The 24,403-nt window shown below is 41.9% G+C and overlaps 1 protein-coding gene across 4 annotated transcripts in view; it reads right to left on the bottom strand.

Annotated features, from left to right (window-relative positions):
• Positions 1–4,925: 4,925 nt before the first annotated feature.
• LOC311257437 (uncharacterized protein) overlaps positions 4,926–24,403 on the bottom strand; it is a 49,292-nt gene continuing 29,814 nt past the window's right edge. For all 4 annotated transcript variants that reach the window (XM_084353064.1, XM_084353065.1, XM_084353063.1 and 1 more), the window contains 14 exons: positions 21,262–21,436; positions 20,368–20,494; positions 17,601–17,741; positions 17,439–17,498; positions 12,756–12,911; positions 12,339–12,438; positions 11,450–11,747; positions 10,844–11,360; positions 9,285–10,638; positions 9,001–9,104; positions 8,126–8,288; positions 7,892–8,010; positions 7,486–7,582; positions 4,926–6,574 (listed from right to left, as the gene is read on the bottom strand). In XM_084353064.1, coding sequence (XP_084209190.1) covers positions 6,114–6,574; positions 7,486–7,582; positions 7,892–8,010; positions 8,126–8,288; positions 9,001–9,104; positions 9,285–10,638; positions 10,844–11,360; positions 11,450–11,747; positions 12,339–12,438; positions 12,756–12,911; positions 17,439–17,498; positions 17,601–17,741; positions 20,368–20,494; positions 21,262–21,436 — 3,872 coding nt within the window. In that variant the 3' untranslated portion in view covers positions 4,926–6,113. The remainder of the gene's footprint in view (positions 6,575–7,485; positions 7,583–7,891; positions 8,011–8,125; positions 8,289–9,000; positions 9,105–9,284; positions 10,639–10,843; positions 11,361–11,449; positions 11,748–12,338; positions 12,439–12,755; positions 12,912–17,438; positions 17,499–17,600; positions 17,742–20,367; positions 20,495–21,261; positions 21,437–24,403) is intronic.

Genomic DNA, 24,403 nt, shown 5'->3' with positions numbered 1-24,403 from the left:
CGTTCATATCAGTCACTATAGCAGCGTGGCTCCAATCAGATGGTGGGTCCACGTCTATACTTAAATATCTCAGCAACTGTTGGATAGATTGACATTAAGTTTGGTTCAGACATTCATGTTCCCCAGAGGATGAATTCTAATGACTTCGATGATCCCTTTACTTTTCATCTAGCGCCACCAGCTGGATTAGATTTTTGGGTTTGAGTGAACCGACTTCATAATTTGTCATTATGAAGGTCATAATTTGTCCAATCCTTCATTTGTTTTTTTTTGTTTTTTTTTCTATAAAATACCTGCAAAACTAATGAGCCTCAGTGTTTGTTTAATGAATGAATGAATGAAATATACCATACTATATGTTGGTATGATGTTGGCGAGTGATAAAAGGCCTGTGATCCAATAATTGGCTTCAGTTTTGCTCAAAATGTGCAGGTACAAATAAAGAAATGAACATCCTCAAAAATGGAAAATATCATTATACAGTATACTCATAAAGTAATTGATGGACAAATCACATTAAGATCTGTCTGCAAGGAACCCAGAGGACCATGTTTCATGTTAAAGGCTATCCTATGGAAGATTTACAATGCCTAAATTAAAACAAATAAAGAAATATAGTGAAATACAACACACACTGTCATATCTATACCATTCCTGTATGCATTTACTGTGTCATCATAATAAAATAAAAAGGACTGATGTTTCCATGCCTCATTAAAATCTAAGCAAGTTTAATGGTTCTGTTCTTTGCTGATGGTACAAAAACTACCCACTTAACCTCACCGAGGAGTCTCACAGAGGATTGAATGTGTGGGAAAATTAAGCCTATTTCATGGCTATTCTTAACTTTTATTATTAGCTCTTCTGGGCAGAGGAGTATGGCAGTGCATCGCTACAAGAAAAAGAATAATGGATTGGTATCATGTTATAACATGGGAAGTTTTTCATGTTTAAATAAAATATGTTCAGATTATATATTGACGATAAAAAAATCAAATATTGATATCGTGTTACTGATGCACATATTATAATATTGTGTGAATATTCCAGTGCAGCTGTTAGGCCTTGTGGATCTTTTTTTAAAATTAGTTTATCTTGTTGCCTTTTTCGTATTTATTTATTGTGATTCTTCTTTTTGTACCCTTTTGTACAGATATGGTTAGAGACTCTCTTTCCACCTCCCTCCACCCAAAAAAGAGACAACAACACATTAAACAAAGGGAGGAAAGAGGAATTTGACTGATAGCATTTTTTATATTTAATTTGTAGATATCGTTTTACAAATTACTATAATACAGTATATTCAGTTAAATACAATAATTTATGCATAAATCAAATTTGTTTCTGTCTGCAAGGAAATGTGACAACTACATTTCATGCTTAAGGTCGTTTTCTATGGAAGATTTAAAATGCCCGAATTAAAACAAATCAAAGAAACAAAGAGACTGAAAAACAGCACACTTTGTAACGTGTGTCCCTTTGAATGTGTGCATTTAAAGTGTCGTAATTAGATGCCACATTAGAATCTCAACATACACACACACACACACACACACACACACACACACACACACACACACAAAAAGTCTTTGTAAAACAGCATAGATTTGCCATAATTAAATGCAAAAACAAAACAACAACAATCAAATCAACAAACTGTCCAATCACATCCTGGATGCTGAACCATGGGCCAACCATGACAGGAAATACATATAACAATGTGTACAGCATTTTGTGTTATTTGGTTGTTGGATTTGTTTTTATTTAGACATTTTAAATTAACTGATATGTCAACAGTCCTGTCATGTCTTGATGTACAGTATATAGTAAAGCAGTTTGTACAAAGAGCAGCCATTCAGAAAATGTGGCTGGGAAATTATTGTAGTTTTATTTGTAATTAAATCCTGTGAGGAGGACCTGTCATCTGCCTCCAGCTGCAGTGTCCTCTTGGACTGCACAGGTCAGGGCAGGTCACTTTTCCCTGCCAGTATAAACCAGCCAGTGTTGCTGTTGTCGTGTTAATGGAAATTCATTGTCACAGTGGCAATCAAATGGTCAGCTATAATGTCACTGGAGACAATGACAGTTTGAGAATCCGACCTCGCCCGGTGCAGGGTCAGTCCAGTTCGTACACACGGGTCAGTGAGGTCTAGCGGGTCTGACCAAACCTTAAAGCATGCAGGCTGTGTGGCTAATCTGCTGCCGTGTTTCCTGTGGGAGTCCAGCTCATCCTCCGCTCCCAGAGAAATGTTGTGCTGTCTCATGTCCAAAAATAAAAAACAGCTCAGTGAAACTTTAGCAACCTGACAACAAATAAGACAGCATTGTGACTCTAAGGCTGCTTTCACCCAACCTGTTTGGTTCGGCTATGACGGACCCTGTTTTACTACGTGTGTGACTTCAAACTGCAAACAGCTTACAGCTACTTTGCTGTAAACCTGTTTGTATCAGGTTGCTACACCTTAATGACTAAACAGGTCGATCACCACTCCCAAAACAACATGACCTACAGCGTAACAGCATCCAAGGACTGGACCTTCGTCATACGGTCGCAGTTTGGTTAGGTTTAGGCACTAAAACTACTTGGTTAGGTTTAGGTTAAAATCACTATGTTACATCTGTAACTTTGATTATAAACGTACCTTTATAGCCAAAGTAACTAACTTTACATTTTGTTTTTGGATCTTCACTAACTTAGTAAGTTTGAAGAGCTCAACGCTGACTTCTGGTTTCACACTGGACACAAACAGCTGTCTCCTGAATGAAAGTCCTGTGCTTGATTAACCCAACCTACAGACTTTTCACTCTTTTATATGGGTCTTAATAAGCTGCTTACATTTTTTACCTATATGTTTGTTTTCCTGATGAGGACAAGCTCATTTTTGATACAAGCAATGGATTACGTGAGTACTTGTAAGTAGTACTTGCTTGTAGTAATGAACGGACAGAGAATCATCACTGTGTCACCTTTCAGCTCTACAGAGCTTTATAGAAAGCTGCAGAGCATTTTAGCATCTTTTAGCTCATTGTTGTTTTACGGCTTACAGCTGTAGGCTACTGTTTTGGTGCAGTCCCACCATTTTCATTAGCGTTTTTCAGAGAGAGAGGTCTGGAAAAACCCAATGTGAGCTAACACCAACCAGCAGATAGAAAAGCTGGGTATTAGCTGCTGTACAGAGTGGAGCATTTAGCAGCTAAAGAGCCAAAATACTCCCCGTTAGCTAGGAGAGCCAAACAAACCTGACTCCAAATGTATGCCAGTGTCGCTCTGTATGCGCTGAACACGTAAACTGTTTCTAATAATACGCTAGCCAACCATGTAAGGTGATAATATGCCAGCGTCGTGTTTATAGATTGTTTTTGCTGCTCCTGAGTAGTTAAAAAAGGCGGACTGTGTTTCTCCTGAGTTTCACATGTGTCACTCTTCTGGGCAGAGGAGTGTCATATAGTGTCTCACACAAATACCATCACACATTATATTGATTTCAACACAGACTTCTGACACCTGTATTTACATGACAGCAACATTTTTTCACAGCAGCATTATCAGCAATAGTGTCTCTTACATATCTATGTGGCCTAAGTGGACATGAACACCTCCTCTCCTTGTCTCCTCACCTCTGTGCTTCCGATTCCTGCCAAGTTTGTTGGTTATATAACCTGTAAATGAGAAGGTCAGCACCCAGCAGTCATCGCTATGGATACTTGGCACTGACACACACACACACACACACACACACACACACACACACACACACACACACACACACATCCTGGCTGGTCCAGTTCGGAGCGTGTGTGTGTGATAGAGCATGTATCAGAAGTAGGGCAGCAGCAGCAACGTTACCTAACTCACCCAGAAAAGACATCTGGGGAGTTTAAGCAGCCCTCTCACTGATTACAGCTTCCTGTATGTGCACACACAACTATCAATCATACACATGCAGCCACTCGCTCATGTTGCATACACACTGGTGCAGGCATGCACACACACACACACACACACACACACACACACACACACACACACACATACACAAACATCTGGCTTTAATTCTGGCTGCACAAGAGCAGAAATTCCAACATACACACAATATACACAGTACAGTGAGTGTTCAAGACACTGTTTAATAAACACTAAATCAGTACTTCAAAAGGTTTTTTTTTATGATTCAGTATTGTATTATAAAAAGTGCTCGGTATCTTACACTATTTCATTAACTAATCTATATATTTTTTCAGTGATATTTAAATACATTGATAGTAAAAAGTACTGGAATTACCCACTTAAACATCCTCCAAGTGCTAGTTTTTGATTACAGGAAGTTAACTCCTCAGGTTGCTAAAAACACCAAATTCCGAAATTATAAATAAATTATAAAATAAAAAGTCACTAATTATGAAATAACAACAGTCATAATTAGGAGACAAATAATAATATATTAATAATAATTATGATTATATACTATAATTATTATGCCGAAATTGTTAAGTTTTTATCTCACAATTTATATTTTTATATTTTTAATCATAACTCCAATTCCTAATATATATATATATATATATATATATACACATATATATTTGATCAAGCTTAGATTTCATTTAATTTTTTTTTCTTTAACTAGCAGCAATGAGCTTCCACAGACTTCTCATTGGTAGCTATGAACGACCCTGTTGGAGACCAAGAATGAGCAGAAATACTGATTTTATCACTGTTGAATATTCTTGAAACAAGTCACTTGTGTGTTAACAAGTTTAAAATGCTTCACTTAAAAACATACAGGACATGTATGCTGATGTTTTGATGTTGGCATTTTAACTTTCAACCCCACGTGGCTGTAAGAAAAACACTTTTCCTTTACAGTTACACTGCAGAGACTGTACGTGGACGTACAGACAGATAACAAGAAAACAAAGAGAAACTTGATTAATTTGTTCTTTACTGCACATTTTATGTACAAGACAAATCCTCAAAAGGCAATACAAAATAAAACAAAATGCATAAAACATATATAGTTACTGTGAGACAGATTTAAATGATACAAAGGAAACTTCAGCAGCAAACCAGTCTCCAAGTGGCCGATAGCACATTGAGCTTCATTTACAATGGAAAATGTTTCATAACCCGCAGCACACTGCCAACATCATGATGTGCTGAGACGTATTAAAAAACACATGAAAGTCAACGTGATGATCGTTTCTCTTGATTCCTGAACTGATGGCTTTCTGGAGATAGTAGGTTTGTGTCGGATGCTGACAGTTAATCTGTGGTTATTTATTCAAAATATCAAAAGACAAAATTAAAAATATAATTTACACTGAAATTACACTGGAACAAGTTGGACACGCTCAGCACTCGCTAACAACACAAACATGAGTTAAGTGTGTGTGGATTATGTTACAAGAAATGTGTTTGTCTGAAGAAGTGGATACACAGACAGCAGTTTGAGGAAACGCGGATCAGCAAATTTTACTAAAAATCGCTGAAGTTCAGCAAATATGTCTCCGGCTGAATGTGGATGTTTTCCCGGTTTAGTCTTGTTTCCACATTCCTCCTAATGTGAGCAAGTATCACTGCCTTCAAATAAGCACACACACATACACACACTTTTAACCAGCTTTCTGTAAATAAAGTCTTCTCTGTATAAAATAATGTCTCCTGCTTCCCCTCCCTGAAATGTTTAGTGATATCAAATGGAATCATCTGAGTGACTTTCGCTAAAAATGACTATTTACTGCTGTGAGACTACAGGTATTTTCTCTCATTCAGGCACCGTATAACATTATGAAGACTGCTGTAAAATATGGATTCACTTCAAGTGAGACGTGTTAGATTTTGGGGTCCTACCCTGTCATTTAGAAAACATGAATGTACAACATTAGGTCATAAAGAAGAGTTAAACTGAACCTGTCTTCAGCTCTGATTGGAGGGTTTGTACCAATCCGAAGCCTTAAGCCAGGATAGAAACCAGGAAGTAAGAAAACAACAGAAAACAGCAACTCTTTGTGTGCAAATGCATTCTGGTCCATCCAGACTCTCGGCCCGCTTCATCCCCCTCCTCAGATCTTCTTGGGCCCGTGAACTAGACCTCAGTGAAACTTGTCCCCCGTCACTGGACGATCTGGGGCATCTCACTCCAGGCTTTGGCCTTCTTCTTGGCCAGGGCCATCCAGGGCGGCTCGTCCTGGGGCAGCGCCGGGGCAGGCAAGCCTCGCTGGGTGGACTTTTCCGGGGCGGTTCTCGATGAGAAAGGAGGGGAGGTAACTGTTGTGCTCTGGGGCTGGGGACTCTTGGGTGAGGTGGCAGTTTTGGAGAGAGGTGGTGGGCTTGTGCAAGAGGGAGATTTCTGAGGAACAGGAACAGGAGCAGGGGGTGACAGGGATCTTTGGGGCGGGATAGGTTGGGGTGTGGGTTTGGTGGTGGCAGGGGGAACCTGGGGTTTTGGAGGGACAGGGCAGGGGAGCGACTGGGGTTTAGGAGGTTGAGGTGGCACTGGAGCTGGAGGAGAGAGAGCCCTCCTGGCCTCCTTCTCTACAGATACTGGAGGCTTACTGATCTCCAACGGACTCACTGGAGGGAGAAGAATAGAAAAATACAAGTGTTAAAAAGAGTGTGTGTTGATTCTACTTTATAATCATAGGAAGACACATTGACTTTAAAGGACCAGTTCACCCAAAAATGACAGTTCTGTCATTATCTAAACTCATAATTACATTATAACTGTAAATGTTATCATGATGAGCTAAGGCACAGGTGCAATATGAGCTTTCTGAAAAACAGATGGAGTCTGTATATACTGTATACAACAGCTGAGGTTTAAATACAATGGATGTCAGTGGGATTATTTTTAAAATGTAATAAATCAAAAACTATAATTGTTATCAATTAAAAAGATTGCTGCATCCGCTTAAAATTGAATGATTTGACATATCAATCCTTAAAAGTGCAGGAGGAGGTGCGTATCATAACGTGTTTTTATGGAATAGCTCAATAAATATGTAATAAATAATATTGTTTTGCCTCTTCATTGCCTACTCAGGACCAGCACTGTTTTCCTCTTCTGACATATCCAATTTGTATTTTTGTCAAATTCCTCTGCAGAACTTCACAACTGTATTCTGATAGACTGTAATCTTGACCAATTATGTCTGTGTAAATCCAGCTGTCACGTGTGATTAATTGAAACATCACGGACTTCAGAGAACAACAGTATGAATGATAAAAAGTGAGTTGAATTGAATTGTGTTGGGTCAGTTGCAGTAGCACAGTTTGGCCAGATGAGGGCAGCATTGCAGCAGTGAAAAACTTTATTTGCATGCAACAAGTTCAGGTGCAGAACAAACAGCAGGTGATGACGGTTAGTGTACTTTTATTGTACAGGGATTGAGCATGTTGAGCTAAATACACACTTTCAAGTCTCACATGACCGTGTGTGTCTGTGTGCGTTTGTGTGTGTGTGTGTGTGCTTGTTTTGTTCTGACCTTTGCCTGTGGTGGACTCAGCTGTTTTGTTGCTGTGCTCTCTGCTCACAGCTGAGCTGACATACATCGGCAGTGAACTCTTCCTCTCTTGGTCCTCCTGATGACAAAGAGCAGGACAGTCAGTTATACTGAAATGTGTGCTGATGTACTGTAAACACATGGAAGCAGGGGGGAAAGAAGAAGACCAAAACAGGAAGTACAATCACACCATCCAAGTGCAAATCTGAACCACTGCTGGAGAATCTGAATCTTTTCTGCCTGTCATCATGTCAGTCACTGTGACTGACTGTATTCCAATGCTGTTTATATTCTGCTTCTCATAGGAAGTGGACACCCATGTACATGTACACACACACACACACACACACACACACACACACACACACACACACACACACCAGATTACCTTCTTGACAGAAATCTCCTCCAGCGAGTTTTCTTTATAGATCTTCTGTTTCTGTTTGGCCACAGAGATCCAGCTGGGAGACTCAGATCCAGCAGAAACACCACGAGCTGCAGCTGGGTCTGAATCAATAACACAGTGGGAATCAGGAGCTATTTTCTTTTGTCCTGTAAGCCTTGTGCACTTAGGAAGATCAGATTGTGAGGAAATGCTGTGTGTTTATGTGTGTATACACACCTGAGACGCGCTTGTTTTTCCCTGCGGTGTCTCCATGCACATCTGGTTTCTTAGGGAGGGCGGGCTTGTTGCTGACTGGCGGGCTTAAGGTGGGCTTTACACTGACTGGCTGCTGTGAGTCGACTTTACAGCTGCTTTGTTGAGCAGGTGACTCAGTGGGAGGCTGAAAAATCAGGAAATAAATACAAAATTGAATATTAAACACCTTTACGGCTGCATGAAATTATTTTCGGCCACTTGGGGGCAGCAGAGACAAACCATAAATACAACACTGACTTGGCTTTTGTTAACTCACTGATTTGTAGACTACTGTTTTGGAGTTTAGACTTTGGCATTATAGTGTTCGCCATCTTGTTTTCTGGGAGCCAGATGTGTCCATATCCTGATTGAATTTGACTAAGAACCTGAGGACAAGCTGTGTTAGGGCCATGTCAATCACAAGGTAGCCACATCCCAAAGCGTACCCTGCTCCATCGTCTATTTTACTCCAACTTTGACTATAATTTACTGAGCGAACATTGTGCTGTATTGAAGGAGACTTGAAACCAGAGGTTGAGACCAAAAACTCATGAGGGAACTGTTTACTGAAGTAATGGATCAAGTGAGAAGTAGGGTCAGTTTCTCATAAGCTTACGTACAGTCAGACTTCTTTTTGAAACCAGTGGAGTCGCCCCCTGCTGGCATTTAGAAAGAATGAAGGCTTGAGGCACTGCTGTGTCGGCTTTACTTTTCAAACTTTGAAGCTCCTTCCATATTTGATACGGTCAGTGTAGTTTTAGAGCTTTTGTGCTGGAGAAAGCTGCCCGCTGCAGCTGAAAACATAATAATTGTAACAAAGTAACAAAAAACTTAAAAAAATCAGCAAAAGTAATCACCTCTGTGTTTTCCTCCTCCGAGCTGAAGCGGTGCAGAACAGACGTCTTCCTCAGCCGAACTCCAAATGGATTGTCGGGGTTTCCCTCCACTACGACGGAGCTCTCTGTAGGTGGAAAAGTTAGTCTGTGGTTTAACTTTATCTCAACTTCAACAGCAAACTCACCTCACATGACCGAGAACAGACTACTTTCATTGCTTGTAGTGAAAAGACAACAGAAAACATGACTGAAAATAATTTTAGGTCTAAAACAGGCCAACCTTTGACCCCGCTCAGCATCCTTACCTTCTGAGCCCGCAGCAGCTGAGGTCTGAGTTTTAATGGGGGATGGAGGCGATGCTGTGTTGCTCTGTTGTTTGGCTGTTGTGGTCCCCGTGTTCCTCACTCTACCAGGACTCAACAACAGTTCAACCTTGGCCGGACTCGCTGGCTCTGCTTTCACTTCGGGGTCCGTCTTAGCTGTAGCCTCCACCTTCACAGCTCCAGGTCCTGTGACGGCGGACGATGAAGCGGAGTCAAAGGCGGGTGGGGAGGAGGGAGGAGTTGAACTCTCTTTGACGTCTTCTACAGAGATGGATCTCTGCCAGGCGGGGGTGATAGTGAAGCGGACTTTACTCTGATCTGAACCGCTAGACGGCTGTTGGTCTGTTTTCTCAGAAAAGGCAGGAGGTGAAGCTTCCTCTTCCAGGGACGACTGTTTATCTTCTTCTACTCTTTCCACACACTCAGCTGGTTCTTCTTCTGTGGCTACAACGTCATGAGACGCTGTCTCATTTTCTTTGGGATGTGCAGAAGTTGGGGACTGTTGAAAGAAAGATTTGGCTTTGTCTTTGCTTGGAGAGAGCAGGTTTATGTGCAGAGTGGTGGTCTTACTGGGAGAGATCGCTCCACTCTCTTGCGGCTGAGTCTCATATTGGGACTCTGGCAGAGACAAAGAAGGAGGCTTGGACGCTTGTTCTGTGGCTTCAATTGGATCTTCCTCCACTTGCTCCATGTCCAAATGCGGTACTTCTCCACCCTCCTGCTCCACATCTTGTTCAGTTTGATCTGCATCAGGTTGGCTCACTTCACCCTCCTCCTCTTGGTCTGTTTTCTGTTCCATGTGGTCAATCTCGACGCCTTCCTCCACTCCCTCTTCTCCAAAGCTTTGACTAGAAGCTTCCTGACTCTCGTGCACGACGGCAGAGACCTGATCTCCCAGTTCGGCGGGGATTTCGTCATCATTTGTGTGTTGCGTGCTGTGAACAGAGTCATCTCCAACCACAACATCTACACCCTCATCCGCTTCCGACAAAACCATTTGGACTCCTTCATCTGCTGCACCGGGAAGCACCTCCGTCATTTCTTCTGCTTCCTCCCTCTCGTCCTCTACCGCTTCCTCTGCCTCCTCTACTCTCTCCTTTGCCTCCTCCAACTCCACCTCTTCGTCGTCCTCTTCCATCTTCTCCCGTCCCTCCTCTTCCGCCTCGGGCTCCTTCTCCAGCTCTATCGCCTCCTCCTCACCCTCACTCTCTTCTTCTTCTTCTTCTCCTCCTCTCCCTCCTTCCCCTGCCTGGTTGACAGTGTTTTCTGTAAGCAGATCATTTTGTCCCTCGGGTTTGACTTCCACTGCCTCCTCTCTCTCTTCTTCCTCTTTTTGCTGAAAGACAAAGAAGAAAGGAAAATAAGAAAAGAGCTTAGTGGTCAAAAACTGTACGAGTCACTTACAGACAGTCCTTTCTCCACACTTGTTTGACGTAAAGCAGCTATAGTCGATATTTTTATTTCGGCAATGGCTCACATGACTGTAACCCGTAACTTTACTGCTTCATACTGCGTGTCACAAAGAAATCAAAGACACTTACACCATGTTGACTGAATTGTCCAACCACTTGTTCTTCTTCCTCCTCCACTGCTTCTTCTTCTTCTTCTTCTTCGTTTTCTTCAACTTTTTCCTTTTCTTCAACATCTTGACAAGAAGGACTGCTCATGCTCAAAGCGGCAACATCTTCCTCTTCCTCGTTGGTCTGATCTGACAGGTGGGAACCAGCAGGAGCAGCCTGATAACTGACAGGCTCATCCACCTCTTCCTTCACCTCCTCTTCTACTTTTACCTCTAAATCTTCTCCATCATTTTTCTTCTCCTCCTCTTTTATCTCCAGGACAACACCCTCAGTCTCCATGCCCAGCGAGCAAGATGCCAGGGGAGTCTTCAAGGAGCTCAGCACCTCCTGTAAGAAGGAGCTCTCCTCCTCCATCTTTTCTTGGACTCCATCTTCTTCTTCCAAGTCACTTTCAGCCCCGTGCTCCTCTGCTCCATAGGCGATGCCTGGAGGGTCCATCAGGTACTCTCTTGGACCAGCAGGGGGCTCTGGTGTGGCTCTGGAAGCAGATATCAAGAGGTCAGATTGATAGAAGGAGAAAACACAAACAAGCAGGAGGAAAAAGCAAGGAGGAAATGATCTAATCACCCGGGACTGTCCAGAGAGGAGGCTCTCGAGCTGGGTTTAGAGGAGAGCGGGGGCTGGGCATCTGGAGCCTCCTCCTCTGAGAGACGCAGCTCAGGAGGAGAGGAAGTGTCCGGGCCGTGAGAAACATCCGGTTCTGCTTCCGACTCATCCTCACCCTCGTCCTTCTCCTCCTTATCACTCAACAGGGATCGTCTCAAATTCTGTGGTTGTTCCTCCTCCACCTCCTCCACCTCCTCCTCCTCCTCATCTTCTTCTCCATCCCTCTCCACTTTTGGTTTTAGCTCATCAGCACTTTCAACTGGATCAGAGATGGAAGCAAAGGTCTCAGAGATCAACCTGATATGATACAGTGGTAGCAAGCATATGGAAGCCTATGGAGGACAATTTTTTAATTAAATAATTCAACCAAATTAAAGATTTACGGTCAATTTGTGTGCCCATGATGTCTGACTAAATAGAAATAAACATTTTCATATTTAAAAATGCAATGTTTGCCAAAACCAAATTAATGTATATAATATTACTTTCATAATGACGATGAAATTTAATTTGAAATGTTTTTTATTTTTTATTTCAATTTATTGGACAAAATGTAAACTTTGAATCTTAACCTTGTCCTGACTCTAGTAAACTGAAAATCATTTTTATTTTAATCATAAATGTTGGAATAATTATGCAGTTTCAAACCTGAAAATGAAAACTGAATAATAAAAGATTTACTTTAATTCACCTAACATGATGCAAACACAGATGGAACATGGAATTTCAATTCGACCACATGATTGATATTTAACATCGGCAGTCAGAGACTTCCATACATGCAGAGTCTTTGCTTTGCTGGTTTAAAGTTAAAATGAGATGGAAAAGAGAGAGAGAATAATGTGCCGACCTTCTGTCTTCTGTTGTTCTTTCTCCTCCGAAGCTTCTGTTATGGACATGTTCAGTTTCTTCTCCACCACAGAGTCTCCCTCTGTTTTAACCTCCAACCTCTGCAGGGACACAAGACATTAACGATGACAGTTAAGACTCTGATGCTCATGGTGATGTAGTGATCCTGTAACACACTCCTTTAGGTCAGAGCCACAACATGAGCCATCACTTCTCCTGCTGAAGTGCCTCTGAGCAGAACACTGGTTCCATCTCTGACTTTATTATCTGACATTAATTATTATTTCCTACTGTAGCATGTTATAAATGCTTAGCTGAACGCATTATAAATCAGACTAATCATTTAAAGAAGACGTAATGGGTGTATTAGACTCTACATGTTGATTTTGGTGTGTTTGTATGTGTGTGAATGTCTTACACTGGCAGGTTTCCTCCTGTTGCAGGCTTTGTTTCTCAGGCCCAGCTTGTGTTTGGCAGCAGAGTTATCCAGACAGCCGAAGGGGCTGGCCGGCTGACTGAAGTCTCCTGGAACCACCAGGGGGCTCACAGCCCTGCTGGAGGCAGCACAGGACAGCTGGGGAGAGAAGGAGACAGACACAGGTTTAACAAAGATGTTTCACAAATATAAATGTTTTATCAGAGGAAGTAACCCTCGGCATATGAGAATACAGGTAAAAGAACCGTCTCCAACACTCAAATCTCTGATGTCAGCACCATTTATAAAAGTTGGGCTTTGTCAGTCCGTGTCCTGGGAAAATTATAGCCACTTGCAACTGTATCCACAAGGTCTGTCTGTCCAGACAGAGCGGCTCATGTCAGAGATTTGAGTCACTGCTCTCAGTCTTGTTCCAAACACTGGGGAGATTGTGTAGTTGAGTGTGTTGATTACGACAAAACGGAGGATTTTCCCTAAAATGATGAAGGCAGCAGATAAAGAAACCAGGGGAAACAGAGCTGGACCAGCAAAGAGAGGGAGTCCAGCTGTATAAATATTAGCTGTCCTTATCACCAGGACCAACACTTACTCTGTCATCACTGTGGAAGAATCTCCTTCTCTCACCTTGGACAAAGTCACTTCTCATTAATCCGTCAGAAAACACTAAAGAAAGGTCCACATTATTCTTTTAACACATTCTTGGGCAGTTTGGGTTGACACAGTTCTGTGTTTGAGCTCTATTCTCCACTAAAACGAAATTCAAACTGTCCACAGTGAGGTCCAACTCGCTTCATGTAACCAAGACTTTGTTTAAAGTTTAAAGAAAGATCCGGTGCTGTTAAGTTTTCCCAAATATAATTCTGGATGTTTTGAGTTCCACTCAACCTCAAGTTTCAGAGATGGATCTCTCTAAACATCAGCAAACGAAACCAAAAGTATTTGCACCAGAGTTCATCCAGGAAATATGGTTTGTTTTCATGATTTTGGTGAAATGACCCTTTAAGTCTCACATTATTGTCTGATTGTGAGCAAAACTCATAGAACGACGGAGAGATCGTGTAACACATGAAGGAATACGATCACAGTCTCCTATGTTGACATCTAGAGGTTTATTTATGGAGTTTTCAGGTCTGTGTGTGTGTGTGTGTGTGTGTGTGTGTGTGTGTGTGTGTGAGAGAGAGAGAGAGGGACAGAGAGAGCGAGAGAGGCGGGTTGAGGCAGAATTTAAACGCTATAACTACAAGCAGACACGCTGACTGCCAGAGAAACCATTGGAATGCACCCTGAAAACACACACACACACACACACACACACACACACACACACACACACACACACACACACACACACACACACACACACACACACACACACACACACACACACACACACACACACACACACACACGGGGTCAGTAGAATAACACGTACAGTATTATGGCCAGAGAAAAGAGAAAGAAGGTCAGCAAAACAGAGACAAGGGAAGAGAGACGGGGACGTACAGAGGAAGAGGAGGTCGGGGACCAGACTTCCATTTAAGGTTTGAGGAGCAGCTTGAGGGTTGTTACCACACCCACTGACATGTACACACTAACACACACACACCCTGAGGTCCCTCTTCAAGCATCACACATAAAGCACATGACAGCATGATATTTACTGTGCTGCAGACACAGTATGCTCTTGTGTTTGTGAATTTAATGCATGAATCAGAGCTGCAGTGTTAAATCCTAAATAACATGACGTTCATTTAGCTGACGCCGTTATCCAAAGTGACAGACATTACAGTAAGTGCATGGATACCAAACCGAGGTGCAGACAGTTTATCAGAGCTTTTTCACTGAAGACAGCTGCCTGGTGAGGAGAGTGTTGAGGGCGAACCAAAACTTAGACTAAAGGACACCAAAATGCTTCATGGAGCCAAGGATGGATTGTGTACCTTAGGTACAAACATGTACAGGCCCCACCAATCCTTTATCGGAGCACAACCAGATTGGCAGAGCCACTGTGTCTCTTTGAAGACGTTTGGTGTCTCTTTGTAAAAGTTATGTCCATTTTCTGTTATTTTGTGTCTCTTGGTGGTAGGTTTATGTTTCTGTGTGGTAAGTTTGTGTGTCTTTGTTGTCATTTTGCTTAACTTTTTGGTAGTTATGTGTGTCTTTGTTTTAGTTTTGTATCCCTTTGTGTCCCATTGTAGCTGTTTTGTGCCATTTTTGTGTAACTTGATGGTGGTCTTTGTAGACGTTTTGTGTCTCTTCGTGGTACCTTTGTTTGTGTTCATGGTACTTGTGTGCCTCTGTAGTTGTGTTGTGTCTCTTTTTAGTTCATTTTGTTTCTTCTTTGTAGGTGTATAATTGACCTTCCCAAAAGACACGTTAACAGTCACTTCAAACAGACTCTCTGGCCCCCTGACACCTGTGGGGGCCTGCGCCTAGTAGGCCTGTTCACTAATCCATGCATAGAGCTCAGAGGAAGAGTCAGGTTATCGTTCTGTTAGTACGACACCTCAGATTATGGATAGCCATCGATCCATCGGTAATATGAAGATACTGATTAGGGCAGTTTTATCAACTAGAGCTGAAAGATATTCTTTATATCAGTAATATTTTAAATCTCACACTGAAGAATAAAGCTGGCAGATGATCCAGTCTGCACTCGCATGGACGAGCTGTCTAGCTCCAAACTGCTGCAATAAAGTTCATTTAAGAATAAAGTCTACAGAAAGCACCCCTCTGTGTCTCCACGAAGTCTGTCGTGAGTCCTCAGTGAATGGAAAAGCTCCGGAAAGTGCCGGTGCGACTGCAGTTCATAAGTCACTGCAGTCCTCCTTGACCTCGTTCCTGTGTGTGGAATGCACTTTAAAAAGGGATATTTTCAGGTTTTTGTTCGCATGTCTTTGCAGCTGGCCATTTGTGGTTCTTTTCAGCGGGGACACGACGGGCCAGAACCCTTCTGAAATTGCTAAAACGGCACTATCATTAAATGCTCATTTGTCATACTTTGCTGACTGTGCTTTTAAGGCCGCATTACACATCATAGCCAGCGAGACTAAGTGGATAGTTGAGGTTTTTAGGACATTTGTCTTATCACGAATTGGCTCTCCTTTCTGTCCATCTGCAGTGGATTGTTTTAACTGACAGCGTCGTCGGGCAGAATATGGAACATTAAATGGGCTGAACCACAAACACTCATACAGTAAGTCAAGAGACGGACAATTAGACTGTAAGAGCGAGGAGGGGACAAAATAAAGGAAGAGGTCCATTAGCATGAAGGTGGCCTTTATGTAGAACCAGAGCGGTGTTTCAGTGATTAGATTAGATCATGAGATGTTTTTACCATCAGAGTCACATGAGAAGAAATGTCACGATCACACACAGCCTGAAGGTTCCTTTACGCTTTTGTAAACCACACATCATGCCAAGAGATGACTTAAATGGCTGTTTGGCTGAAGACAGGGGGAATTCACTCAGCATGCTGCTTTGAGGCTATTTGTTTTACAATAGAAGCATGTACTGGATTCAGTCTGGTTCCTGCAGCACTTAAGCATTATAGTGTAGAAGTGACGTTAGCTGGGGTTATACTGTATGGACAATATTTCTTTTCCCCCGATTGAAATCATTCTGATTCTAAGTATTTAATTTTTTTAACATGTAAAAAGTGGTTCTGCCTGCTGGGAAGTATCTAATCTGTCGGAAACATTATAGCAATAGATTAAGCATGGTGTTCTCAAAAATGTGGCAAACCTCTTATGGACAAAACAACAACTAATTGAACACAATTTCAACTTTTATAGGTGTTTTATCATCTAGAGCCTCTCAGAAGAATAACTGTCTGGTTAAATTTAATGTGGAAACAACAGACAAACCCCTAAAACGTATTGTCGTACTGTAAGTGATTAGTAAAAGTTCTTACAAAGGTTTTGTTCAGTTACACATTCTCAATGTTTTTTGTCCCTCTTGGAAAGAATATATATTTTCCTACCAGAGAGAAACAGGTGGATTAACCCTTTACGTGATTATTAGGCGCTAATATTTTCCCATCGAAACGGTTATCAAAAGGTTTACACCACCTCTCTCAATCAAACTGAAAATCCCTTACGATCAGGCTGGATCAGATCAGTCTCTTCAGATTGGGGTGGTTACATGAGGCCTTTTTTTCTAAATGGGCTATTGTTCCAATCATTAGTGTCTAACTAATGTCTCTGAAACCGTTGACTGTAGCGGCCGCAGTGAATAGACCCTTTTCACTAGACACTTTGACTTGTCAAAGCAGGAAAAGCACAGGTGGAATTTAAAACATTAATGATGACTGCATTCCTTCTCGGTGAGCCAGTTCCTGTGCCCTCGATTGTGCATGCTCACACGAGATACTGGGTTACTTAGGAATGGTGCCATTGTTAACGTTATTGCTCGGACCTTGGTTTTTTCCTGCTTGTGTCTGCCGTTATCAATTAACCTTTAAAGTTACTAGCAGAATGTGTTTTTATTCCGCTTAACAACACCTGAATCTCTCACTGGACTGCTGAGTTGCATTGTGGGTAATGTAGGTGCAGGGTTTTGACAAGGAAGAAGAGTGTATGGAATAAAAAGACAATATTTCTGGCTCTGTGGAATCCATTTTGAAACAATGCTAAAAAGATAGATTCCTCTTAGGTGTTTGTTTACCTGGTCGTCATCACTGTCTATCCCCTCCAGACTGATCGAGCTGTTCCTCTCAGCCTGATTCTGACACACGGACAGAAGAATAACAGTGTTAGCGTCTCACTCTGTGGTCCACCTGAATGTAATGTGCTGCAGAGCGGGACATCGTTCAATAATATGTGTCACCATGGCCGTGTGAAGTGTCGTGTATTCAGGTGGACTGCACGGCAGGCCGTCATCCTCAGACATGGTTCCAGCGTCTTCTATCCTCTTCACACACATGAGGGATGGAGGAGAGCCCAGTCTGATGGCCTGCTTCAGCTGGAGCTGCAGAAAAACACAATTAAATTAACAACTTGTCTTTGTATGCCTTATCTATGTTGGAATCAAAACGCCCGATAAAGAATCAAAAAACCTGGGAACATAGCCACACTTGGAGATACAGCAGCAGGAAGTGAAAGTGTTTTCCAGGTTTTGTGTGTGTTTGGGTAGTCAGAGGTGGAGAGAAGCCAAAACTGTGAGCCTGTTTGATAAACTACCGCTTTATTAAAGGGTAATAAAGGTGCGTACCAGTGCTCATTTTGTGTTTTTCTAGCATTTATTTGCTTTTAAAGTCTGCAACTCCTCACTAGTGTAGAGTACGATTAACAGAGAATGACTTGTGAGGACAGGCAGCTGGCACTCAAGAGAGAAAGTGTTTATTTTAGGCTGTGCGGGCGTGTGTGTGTGTGTATGTGGGTAGGTATCACAGAAACTCGAACTAATAGATTCGTTATCTGGCAGTGACGTTTCTACCTGTAACAGTCACTCAAGGACTCAAGGTGCTACGCAAACAGAGGACAATACGGCTTTTATTGGCCGGGCTCGACGCTGGCACACACACCGAGTCATTGAGAGGGAGACATCGACCGCTGCTGTTTTCAATGTTAATATTTTAATGTTATTACAGTAACTCTAAAACGTGGAGAAACAGAGAGGAACTCCAACTAAAATATAGGAATAGCTCACCATTTAGCAGTTGTGTTGCTAGTGTTGCTCAACTTTCTAGCATTAGTTTATAGCTAATATTAAATCTTTAGAATGTATAATGCAGTACAAAATGTTGTGTTACAGACATACATCTTAATATTTATGTTGTGAGGTAACCGCACATTACTATGACTTGATCTGAGCTGAAAAAACGTAGGGGAGTTCGGGGGCAATAGTAACACATTTTGGTTTTGATGTCACTACTCACATGTTTTTACAATCAGTGTTAAAGTCACAGTATTCACTGAAACACAGGAAGTTGGATGTTACATCTGCCCCCATGTGCAGGGGCGACTGTAACAGCATGTGGGAGCAACTGTAATGGCTAGAAACGACAAAGATATCCAGTGTCAGACAACGGAATGATCATCAAACTAGACAGATTTAAGTTCATAGACATTTAAGGTTATGAGCGTATGAGGGGGAAAAAAGGATGAAAAAGATTTTACATCTCAAAAATGAGTTTTGGCCGAGAGGCTTGGACAGGTATGAGACATCAGTTTGTCCTTTGGCAGGCAAAGAGGGATCATCAAAGACCATCTGCATTATGAATTTCATGGCTGTGCATCGCTTCTGCTTCGAGCTATTTGAGACATCACAACTGCCCCCGGTCTCCCTGTTAATAATGCAGTGGCATAATTATGACCATCAAAAATAGCAACGTTGGCGTTTTAATAAGGTAGGTAGTTTTCTTTTTTCGCTTCTTTTTCAACTGTGTATCTCCCATTTTCATATCAAATGACTGAGTTAACTGAATATCTCAATATCTCAACTGTTACAGAATATGCTCGCATAGCAAGTAGCATTTCCAATTCAGTTAGCTACAGAAAGGGGAACCATTACATGCTGTCTTTTTGTTTGTTTGAGAGTCAGTATTCTTAGACGCGACTGTTAAAGGAAAATAAAAGGATTTGCTATTTCTACATAAGATTTACAGAAAATACAATTGAAGAGTAAAACGAAGTAATTCAGACATTTTTTGGGATGTCTACAAGCTAACACCAACATTATCTTCGGAGAGCGACCACCATGTTAGACACACTTTACAGCGTAGCACTGTACATTGTGTTCTTATATGCACCCTGTAACATATTGATCCTTACATAGTGTGTTTATATTTGGCTCTGGAACGATCAACCTGCTTATCAAACAGTCCAGCTCACAGTGAGGATTAAGGTCAGGAAATGTCCATCAGATTGTGTCCTACAGTAAATTCAGTTATCTAAGTCAAGGTACATACTCTCTCAAAGCCTTTTTTCTATCTAACACTTCTACTTGTGAAATATTGTTAAATATGAATGAATTGATTATTATTCCCCATGTCTCTCTGTCTGTTGTTCCCTCACACTCACCGTGGGATTGCTGTCTCGTCTGCAAACAGACCCAAAGAGCCTTTCTCTGTATTTTAGCTGCAGGAGAAAGTTTCTTTTTAAGCAAATCCCTTTTAGACGTTGTTTAATTCTCACTCCTCTGTAGGTAGCTTAGTGGAGCAGTTTAACTGCAGGTCAGCTCGTCTGTCTGGGTCTCATGTCTTCCGGTTTTAGCCCGTTGTTGTGACAGACGTTTGTTCTGTCTGTCTGCGTTTCTTTTCATCAACCGCTCCTTCATTTTGCTTTGACAGGCGCTTCACTTTTAACTTGTATTTGTGATAAACATCAGCTCTGCCCGTCTGACTAAATATAGCACAGATCAGCTGGTACCGCTCTGTCTTTCTCCATCATCTCCTTTATTGATAAATACTGCTTATGACAGCTGAGGACGACACAGGGTCACAGACATCCTCTCAGCCAAACACATATTTTGATCCTTGTTTATTATTACTTGTAAACACGCAGAGAAATCTTTTTTTGTCTCGTCTGTCTCCACACACAGGTCAGAGGTCAGGGTCAACACAGCTTCCTCAATATACTTCATGTGTATTTACCTGGAGTGATTTCACTTTCCCATGAATGCTGTCTTGAGATTCCCCCAGAGCTTCGTTGGCCTCCGATGAGTCCGAAACAAAGACGGAGTCGTGTGACAAGGCCTTGCTGCCCAGGCTGATCTTTGACCTTTGGGAAACAGGAAGTGGAAGAAATAAACAAAGCAGAGAGTGATTTTTCACAGATTCTAAAAGAAAACAAACAAAATAAAGAGAACTGCATGCTGCATGCTTAAATCAGATATATCCTGCGACACAACAAGGAAACGTCAAGAGTAGACAAGGCAGGAAGTGGCACAGCTTAGAAAACAAAGGAAATTAAGACTGTCCACAGGAAGACACGTTCCACTATACTTGTTACGAAAACAGGAAACCGTGAGTCCCAGCTGAGGAAGACCAGGAGATGGATGTTAAAACACGATCTTCCTTTCTCAAACTGTCTCTGTCCTTTTCACACAAAAGGAGATATTTATCTAAATGGGCAGAGGAACGCCAACAAATTGGGCAGAAAAACAATGCTGGGCTGCAGGGAGGTCACTGGTATCACCCACGAATGGCTGTTTTGTTGGCGAACTCCTTCAAAAACTTGTGGTGTCCAGTAAGTGGAGGGCTCAGTAATATCCTCGGAAAACAAGGCGATGTTGCCAAAATATTACTGGATTCATATTTTATTGGGTGGGTCAACTCAACTTAGGTATCTGCCAACCCACCAAAAATGATTTGATTAGCTTGAGTTTTAGTGTCCCGTAATGGTCATTCGAAGGCTTTTCTACACTCACATGAATACGATTATGAGGGAATTGAGAATATTTTTTGCGCAAAAGCCAGAAAACTACAAGCACATTTCCCCAATAAACCAATGTTAACATGTGTGTTTCTGCATGTGTCTGATCTTACCCAGAGCCCTTTTCCTTCTCTGATCGAGTGAGCGTGTTATTTTCGGATGTTTTGCTGACATTGTCGCTTGATTGGCTGGCTTTGAGCCCGGCGTCTGCTCCTGTGGCTGGCGGCTCCTTTCTCTTCTTCCTGGCGAAGAACTTTTTAAACGTCTGGAACTTGGACTTCTTCTTTCCTGTGAAGCCAAAATGAGAAAAAAGAGAAAAAAAGACTTTTATAGAAACAGGTTTAACACCCCCCACAGTTACCTTCCCCTGACAGCACCACAGCGAATCATTACAGCTAACTGCACAGTGTTATATTAATGAGAAAATTACACACACGGCATCTTTACACACAGCCCTCATATGAACTCTATTTGAGCAATTAGCCCTGTGTTGGCTGTAAAGGGTCAGGTAGGCACCCCAGGAGACGCTACACACCAGGACTGATGTGTGTTTACACAGAGACGTACATGAAGACAGATACACACACAAACACACACGAGTGTGCTCGTAAACCCTCCCCCCCAGTGAGTCCACCTCCATTAGCGCCGCAGTGGAAAAACTCAACAACTCTTTTATAACTCCTCAAACAGCTACAAACAGCTTTCACTGCTCTCAGTCAGCACGGCGCTCATCCAGAGCTTGAAATGCCCACGGTCGTCTGGTTCTCTATTTAAGTCAAGGGGTCAGTATTTAAGAAAACTGCAGATGGCGATGGCCAATCAAATACATGCAAGCGCACATGTACCAAGAATACAATTATTTTTTCACAGTTCACCAAGTGGCTCGACAGCGTTTTGATATCTGATAAGTCACTCAAACTGAACCTCCTCAATGTATTTTTAGGATTTTCAAGATTATGGCAAATAAAAAAATGAAGGCAGATCATTTCCGATCTGACTAGTGCCTCACTCGACACAGCCCCTTGAACTTTTTTAATGCAGTGCTGTAAGACTCTACAGCTGTGCTAAAGGCTCTGTGAGGCTGAAGTTGAACACATATCGGGCTTTGAGCTAAATGCTAACATCAGAATTTTAATGGGAATGTCACTAGTTTCAAAGGTTTATTTGATATTCATTTACAACACCAGGGTTGTGCAATGAAAATACATATTTTTCATGGTGGAGAGTTTTGGATGAGTTCATGATGAGTCTCAAAGCAGCCTGCTCTGTAGTCTGTTGGTACAGCAGTGGATACTTCTGTATCTTTTGCCAGACGGGTGAACAGACTGTGGCTGGGTGGCTGTTATCGTTTAGTATCCTTTGGGCTCTGTGCAGACATCTCACCTCATTGATATCACTGATCTGAAGATGGTATTAAGCAGGTATTGTAGACATATTGGACAAAAAAGCTTTGACCAGCTAGTGACACTAGAGATCACAAAAGTCAGTAAGAGTCATCCTCTGGAGACCACCAAGTAGACTTAGAAAGAATTGAGCTCAGATCTCTGTAGCCCACTACTCATCTCTGCTTGAGGCTAGCAGCTCAAGGCTACATTAGCTGCTACTAGCAAACCATAGCATAACAACTGCTTAGCGTAACTGAATCTCTGACCAAACTGTTAGATCCTTGTGGTCAAGTTGCAGTGTGGGTAATGTAGGCACCAGATTTCAACAGAGAAGGAGAATGCACAGAATAACGACGAGTTCTCTCGCTCTGCTGCATTGATTGAGCACGCTTTGAAAGATGGTCATAGCATCATCTACATCTGCCCTCTATCAGAGCTACAGGGCAGTCAACATTATGTTGGACCCCTAAAGCTAAGTGGGTGTTGTAAATGAGCATTCCAATGCAGACAAAAGTCACAACAACCTCATCACAGATGGACACATCTCCAACACTGAGGCTCCAAATTACAAGTAGTGAGATTAACATATATATTATCCCAATGTACAGATATATGAACCCCCAAGAGGCTGGAGAGTGTTGAGGAGCAAACACAGGGACGGACAAAAAAGCAAATGAGCTGAGAGAAATACAAAACAACTGTGATCCTTCCTAACTATTTTGAGAATTCACCTCCCCGGGCCATAGAAATGCTTCAGAAGAGACTTAAAAAAGACACATTCTTTACACACGAGCGGTGTAATTTTTGTCCTTCGCCCTGTGGGGAATCCTTCAGCATTCCTTCTTTTCTCTAAAAATACTCTTTCTGGTTGGAGCTGAATCACAGCTGAAAAATGTCTGGAATCTAAACCTGGTATCAGGGCCAAGACGCTCGAAATATCTGGGTCTTTTGTTAAAGAACATGTCACAAAATGATTGGACTTGTTCATTTCCTTGTCGTGGATATATATACAGAGAGATATTGTGCGTTATTGATACATTTTAAGACTTTTAAAAACATCACACAAAACTAAGCACAAGTCAAAATCTAATTGCAGTCACATGGAGTGCCAAAAATAGCCCCTGTCACATAATCAGAGAGCATAACGTCCATTTTCATCCAATTTCTCTGAAAAACATTGGCTACAAGTCCTCCTCTCTTCTGTCTGGACCTTGAAGTGAACTACTTGAGGAGCTTCCAACAAGCTTTTGACAACACTTCAGAGTCCACTCTGCGCTGCCAAGATGAAGAATCAGGGGGAAACACCAGTCGACGGGGCCATTTATTGTGCTATTTCAGGCACAATGCACTGTTAAGTTAAAGGTCTGCACCCAGAAAGCTGAAAAAGGCCACTGCCTCAATGGAAGGTCAGTGGAGCCTTATGGCCTTTGTAGGTCTAAGATAATGTTATTCCCTAATATACATTCCTTTAGTTATAAACACAACTATACGCACACACTCTGAATAGCACTGTGGGAATTTCAAGGTAGTCTAAGGTCAATATTAGGGGGAACTGAACTCAGCTTTCTCAGTGAGAAGACGTTGACCTTTGACAGGAAAACAATGTCATGTAGAGAGTGAGAAAGAGGAGGAGAGGGAACAACGACAAAATGTTTATGGTCGTGACGCGGTCATTGTCAGGACAGCTGGAGTGAAACGTTATCATGAAGTAAAAAAAGGTGATGTCACATCTTTCTGTGAACCAATCAAAATGTAGGAATATTCAAATCAGATCAGATCGGGCCACTATCAATCAAAACTGGTCGAACCACACACATACAGCCCGGATACAGCAGGTCTGAATGATGTTTGAATCCCTTTTCTCGTGTTA

The sequence above is a fragment of the Pagrus pagrus genome, assembly GCF_965226575.1.
Source record: "Pagrus pagrus genome assembly, chromosome: 5".
In the NCBI taxonomy this organism is placed as follows: domain Eukaryota; kingdom Metazoa; phylum Chordata; class Actinopteri; order Spariformes; family Sparidae; genus Pagrus; species Pagrus pagrus.
The sequence above is the reverse complement of the archived record's forward strand: the minus strand, read 5'-3'. Positions and strand labels throughout refer to the sequence as shown.